At 38.2% G+C, this 6,797-nt stretch overlaps 1 protein-coding gene across 1 annotated transcript in view; it reads right to left on the bottom strand.

Moving 5' to 3' along the window:
• The window catches only part of LOC135216659 (protein SON-like), a 34,764-nt gene extending 28,770 nt beyond the window's left edge, over positions 1-5,994 (bottom strand). The window contains exon 1 of the mRNA XM_064252045.1: positions 5,870-5,994. Within this exon, the coding sequence (XP_064108115.1) occupies positions 5,870-5,994 (125 nt within the window). The remainder of the gene's footprint in view (positions 1-5,869) is intronic.
• Between the last annotated feature and the right edge of the window lie 803 nt (positions 5,995-6,797).

The following is a 6,797-nucleotide window of genomic DNA, read 5'->3' as shown; positions in this document are numbered from 1 at the left end:
GTGTGTGTGTGTGTGTGTGTGTGTGTGTGTGTGTGTGGGTATGGCGTTTTATGTCCGGGAATGTGCAAATGGCAGACCAAGATTTCATGACCTGTTACGGCGAGGGTCAGATTTGACAAATGTCAACACTCAGCCTGATCTCATCGCTTATGGCGGATTTGGGCCCCCTTGTTATTTTGGGAGTTTGGCCCCGCCGCGAGAATCTGCTGGAAATATTCCATGATAGATATTTCTCATATCAGTAAAGAGATATTGTTTTAATTTTTTATGTTTACATCTCCGCGTTAAGTAAAAACACTTCATCCACATGCATCCATTTCCTTTCTTGTCTAAACCCACACTGTTCTTCCCCTGTCAATCATTAGGTTATCTTTTTTATATTTTTTAACTAAATTCCTATCAGACAACTTCCCCTGTATACTAATTAGTATTATGCCCCTACAATTCTTACAGTAGCTTCTATCACCTAGACCATTATGTTATGGATGATTGAATTATTATTATTCCTTTCATCCTTTTCTTCTTCCGCAGACATTTCCCTCATCCAGACATACCTTACAAGCTCTGGTCAACCACTCAATCCCACATGTGATTTAGTCTCCATTGGCAACTTGACTATGGATTTGGGCATACAGTGACCAAAAGCTTCCAAGTGGGCATCGGCTCATTAGCTCTCTGATATGTGTCAAAGAAACAGTCACACAATATAGTAGATTCACATCAACCGTGCATTTGATGTCTTGGCCGGTCCCTTATGATGCTCCTGATGGCTGTTGATAAGCCAACCACAAGGCTGGAAACTCCAAGTCCTCGAGAGTTCACATGGGCAGGATGTATGTTCCACCTCTCCTGAGGTATACGTTTGAAAGACGTATCCCTCAGGAGCGATACATCCTGCCTATGTGAGCTCTCGAGAGAGACTGAGAATTTCCAGCCCTGTGATTAGCTTATCAACAGCCAATCAGGAGAGTCGTAAGGGACAGGCCTAGACATCAAATGCACTGTTGATGTGAATCTACTATAGCTTAGACCAAATGGAAACGTAGTGTCCATGAATCTAGCGTACTTTTACATAGATTTGACATTCGTCATGGAAACGGTTATCTTCAGAAAGTCGTCGCTTTTATAACCTTACCAAACCTAATATGTCTCTAAAACGTGAAGTACTGTTCCTCTCATAAAAATCTTGCAAAAAGAATGTGTTATCAGCTGCAAGATACATTACCTGCGTCTCTATCTCTGTGCTTCCACAATGGTCATAGGGCAGCCTGCCTCTCCACCTCTTAACCTTTTTTTGGGGAAACGACCAACCCAAAGGTGACCCCCCACCCCCAACCCCCACTTCTCTCCCCAACCGCCATTTAGATAACACTTTTCCTTCTGTTCTCTTGGACGTTTTGGAAATCGACGGTATGGAAACGCTGACAGGTCAAATGGGCCGGGAAACCTTAGATGAAGACTTGAAAATTTTTCCAGTATGGACGTGAGACACTTGTTGACAAATTTGGTTTGTGCGGTTTTTTATATAGTAAAGGTCTTATACTAAATTTTTCTGGTCATAGAAATTCACACTCGACGTGGTTCGGAAGTCACGTAAAGCCGTTGGTCCCGTTGTTGAATAACCACTGGTTCCATGCAACGTAACAACACCATACAAATAAACAAACAAACAAACTTATACTAAATTACCCTTTTTTACGAAAAAATGTCAGTGAGATTTGGGTTTTGCGTTTTTCATATAAAGGATTTTTATTACTAAATTGTTTTTTTTTTTTTTTTTTTTTTTTTTTTATTTTTTTTTTTTTTTTTTTTGTTTTTTTTTTTTTTTTTTTTTCCCCTACAAAAACATGTCAATATGATTTTCCAAAAAGAGAAGACCTGGAAATGTTGTAAGAAGCATTTACAAATGCAGATGGCAGAACCATTTTGTTGATAACTGTTTTTATGGGGTACAACTACTGACAATTTTTCTGTTATTTGTTTTTTTTCTTTGTTTTTTGGATTTTTGCCTTTTTGTGAATTACTAGTAAGTCGTCTTTGGATCAGTTCATTCTTCAACCGAAGCTTTTCTAAATGTAAATTTATTCAGTAGATAGCGACCTTTTTGGAACGTTCGAGGTTTATTACTTACAGAATTTTGTAGCTTAGGAATTCCCATTTTTTTTCATGATGTTATTATATCTGATGACATGAATGCCTGATAAAATTAAACCTAGTCCAATGTAGCTATGCCCCGCACTGGGTAGCGGCCGTCAGTGCACTTCAGGTGGTGTACTGTAGGCATTACCTAAATTTCTTTTTAGCGTCCTTCGACCCCTAGCTGCAACGCTTTTCATTTCTTTTGCTGTACCTCCGTTCATATTCTCTTTCTTCCATCTTACTTTCCCCTTCTCCTGACACTTCTTGCATAGTGCAACTGCAATGTTTTCTTCAAGCCTTTTACTGTCATTTCTGTTTCAGCGCTGAAAGACCTCATAGGTCCAAGCGCTTGGTCTTTGGCCTAAATTGTTTCATTCATTCCATTCCGAAGCCGCTATGGATAAAATAAGATTAATATAAAATCTGTTGATGGTGTTTTTGTCTATAATGAAAAAAGTAAACAATATAATCAAGGCCATCGAAAATATATCTATCTTTCGGTGGTCTCGGTATAATGCTGTATGAGCCGCGACCCATTGAAACTTTTGCCACGGGGGGGGGGGCCTGGCCTGGTGGTGGCCCTGTCCTGTCGATTTTGCCAGACGCACGATCTTGGCTAAGTTCAAACTACGAGTCTAGAAGCTGCAATTTGAGATGTTTGTGATGATCGGATGGGGGGGAAGTGGATGACGAACCTACCAATTTGCAGCCCTCTAGCCTCCAGTCATTTTAAGATATGAGGGCGGGACAGAAAAAGTGAGGACGGACAGACAAAGCCATCACAATATTTTTTCTTTTCAGAAAACTGAAAGGTGGCATGCAGCTCAAAATATAGAGGTATACGTTTCTATTTATGTCAAACAATTTATAAATTACTATTTCCTTGAATTAATAAAATAGTCGGACAATTTTGGCTGCAGTTAAACGTCCAACTCCTTTTTTTTTCCTTTTTTTTATTTATTTATATATATTTTTTTTTTTTACCGAAATAAAGATATAAAAATTGTTTGCCGTCTTTCGTACCTGAATTCTTCCGACGTTGACAGGTTAATTGGAGCATTTTAGAGGCGCAATGATTTCGCCGAGAAATAATTACTCCCATTTTGATCGTTTTTAGCGTTTTTTATAATTCACGATAAACTATTATTTTCGTTGCTAATTTTTTGGTTGAGTAATTATAGTAATCATTATAAATCAGTATTAACAGAATGGATATAATCGAATACTGCATTCAGCCCCGCAAGGGGGTTAGTGCCGTCAGTGCCCCTCAGTGGCGCACTCAACCATTACTTAAAGAGACTTTGCAGCGTCCCTTCGGCCCCTAGCTGCTACCTCTTTTCATTCCTTTTTACTGTACCCCCTTTTACCCCCGTTTATATTCCTTTCCTCCATCTGACTTTCCGCCCTTCTCCTACCAATTGATTCATAGTGCAACTGCTTTGAGGTTTTCCTCCTGTTACACCTTTCAGACCTTTTCACCGTCAATGACGCTTACATGTTGAATAACCTCATAGGTCACAGCGATTGGCCCTTGGCCTAAATTCTATATTTTATTCTACTCTATACTTAATACTGTATCTAGAAACTGAAAACGGTAGTCTGTGGCGTCTGCTAAAACCAACAATTTGCCAAATTAGTCGTCCATCTCTCTCTCTCTCAATATAGATGTCCATTCGATAAGCATTATATCAGTTTATATGATAAATACAAACTCCCCCTTTTGAATTGTTTTTGGTATATTGTGTAATTGTTTGGTGAATTGTTTTTGGTATATTGTGTAATTCATATATAATCTCGTTTATATATTTCATGTAATTGTTTCACAGGTGTATAAATGAATACCGCTTTTCATCCAAGTATTAAATCAACTTTGGAAGTAAATAGGTTGAATTATTTTTTGCGTTGCTAAACCGAGGTATTCCAGATCAACAGGACGGATTAGTATGTTATCAGTAACATCATCATCATCATCATCATCATCATCATCATCATCATCAATAATAATAATAATAATAATAATAATAATAATAACAGTTATTATTATTTTTTTTTTTTTTTTTTTTTTTTTTTATTTTTTTTTTTTTTTTTTTTTTTGTTTTTTTTCTCTATCACAGTCCTCCAATTCGACTGGGTGGTATTTATAGTGTGGGGTTCCGGGTTGCATCCTGCTCCTTAGGAGTCCATCACTCTTCTTACTATGTGTGCCGTTTCTAGGATCACACTCTTCTGCATGAGTCCTGGAGCTACTTCATGCCTCTAGTTTTTCTAGATTCCTTTTCAGGGATCTTGGGATCGTGCCTAGTGCTCCTATGATTATGGGTACGATTTCCACTGGCATATCCCATATCCTTCTTATTTCTATTTCAGATCTTGATACTTATCCATTTTTTCCCTCTCTTTCTCTTCAACTCTGGTGTCCCATGGTATTGCGACATCAATGAGTGATACTTTCTTCTTGACTTTGTCAATCAACGTCACGTCTGGTCTGTTTGCACGTATCACCCTATCCGTTCTGATACCATAGTCCCCAGAGGATCTTTGCCTGATCGTTTTCTATCACTCCCTCAGGTTGGTGCTCGTACCACTTATTACTGCAAGGTAGCTGATGTTTCTTGCACAGGCTCCAGTGGAGGCTTTTCCGCCACTGAATCAATGCCTCTTTTTGTAACTGGTTCTGTGCAAGTGCCGGGCATTCACTTGCTATGTGGTTTATGGTTTCATTTTTCGTATTGCACTTCCTACAATATGGGAGAGATGTTATTTCCGTCTATCGTACTTTGAACATATCTGGTTCTTAGGGCCTGATCTTGTGCCGCTGTTATCATTCTTCAGTTTCCTTCTTTAGCTCTCGCCCTCTGTAGCCATTGCCAATTGTCATCGCTGGCTAGTTCTTTAGTCTGTCTCATGTATTGTCCGTGCATTGGTTTGTTGTTGCGCCAGTCCTCTGTTCTTCTGTCTTTCTACTGTCTCTGTATATTTCTGGGTCTTCGTCTACTTTTATTAGTCCTTCTTCCCATGCACTCTAGCCCACTCGTCTTCACTGGTTTTTAGATATTGCCCCAGTGCTCTGTTTTCGATGTTAACGCAGTCCTCTATACTTAGTAGTCCTCTCCCTCCTTCCTTTCGTGTTATATAGTCTGTCCGTATTTGCTCTTGGGTGTAGTGCTTTGTGTATTGTCATATGTTTCCTGGTTTTCTGATCTATGCTGCGGAGTTCTGCCTTCGTCCCATTCCCACTATTCCTGCGCTGTATCTGATTACTGGCACTGCCCATGTGTTTTATGGCTTTTATCATATTTCCGGCGTTGAGTTTGACTTGAGTATCGCCTTGAGTCTCTGCATATATTCTTTCCTGATCGTGTCCTTCATCTCTTGGTGTTTGATATCTCCTCCTTCCATTATTCCCAGGTATTTTGTATCCTGTCTCATCTATGTGTTTGATGTTGCTCCCATCTGGTAGCTTTATCCCTTCAGTTCTCGTTACTTTGACCTTTTTGTATGTTGACTAAGGCGCATTTTTCTATTCCAAACTCCATCCTGCTGTCCCCCAGATACAATTCTTACAGTCTGGATTAGGGTATCTATTTCCTTATTATTATTATTATTATTATTATTATTATTATTATTATTATATTATTATTATATTGATAGAAAAATACAAGGAGAATTATATCGGGTAGTAATGCATTGCATCTTCGCTGTTCCACAGTCCAAAGTTCCACTGTCCAACGTTCCACTGTCCAACGTTCCACTGTCCAACATTTCTCTGTCCAACGTTCCACTGTCCAACGTTCCGCTGCTGTCCAACGTTCCACTGTCTAACGTTCTGCTGTCCAATGTTCCACCGTCTAACATTTCCACTGTCCAACATTCCGCTGTCCAAACGTTCCTCTGTCTAACGTTCCACTGTCCAACGTTCTGTTGTCCAATGTTCCTCTGTCTAACGTTCCACTGTCCAACATTCCGCTGTCCAACGTTCCGCTGTCTAACGTTCCACTATGTCCAACGTTCCACGGTCCATAAGTAATACTGTTCCGATCACCATATAAGTACCTTGCTTATTTAATTATTTTACTTATCTAATTATTTAATATATCCTTCGTCTTGCCCAGTATTCCAGGATTGATTTTCACGTTTCCCACTATTGGAATCGTCAGTTAAGAGATGTTCTTTCAATATGGAACGAGATTCCATAGATTGAAATTCCATTCTAAGCGTGGTTCAGGGAATGGCTGGCTAGGTGGTGCTCCATAGTAATGATGATAACGATGGTAATGATGGTTATAATGAGAATAATGATACTGTCAATAGTAATGTTGATTATGATAATGGAATGATGATGATAATTATGATAATGATGATAAATGATAATAAAAAAGTGATAAATTATAATGATGATGATTATGAAAATGATGATGATGATAAATTATGATAAATCATGATGATGATGAGAATGATGATAATGATGAAGATGATGGGAATGATGTTAAATTTTAATGAGGATAAATGAAAATGATGATGATGATGATTTGATAGAATTATGAAAATGATAAATGATTATGATAATGATGAAACTTATAAATATGAAAATAATGATATTGTTAAATTATAATTATGATAAAGAAAATGATGATGTGATGATAAAATAAATCATGATG

The sequence above is a fragment of the Macrobrachium nipponense genome, chromosome 6, assembly GCF_015104395.2.
Source record: "Macrobrachium nipponense isolate FS-2020 chromosome 6, ASM1510439v2, whole genome shotgun sequence".
NCBI classification, from domain to species: domain Eukaryota; kingdom Metazoa; phylum Arthropoda; class Malacostraca; order Decapoda; family Palaemonidae; genus Macrobrachium; species Macrobrachium nipponense.
This window is presented reverse-complemented; position numbering and strand designations above follow the sequence as displayed.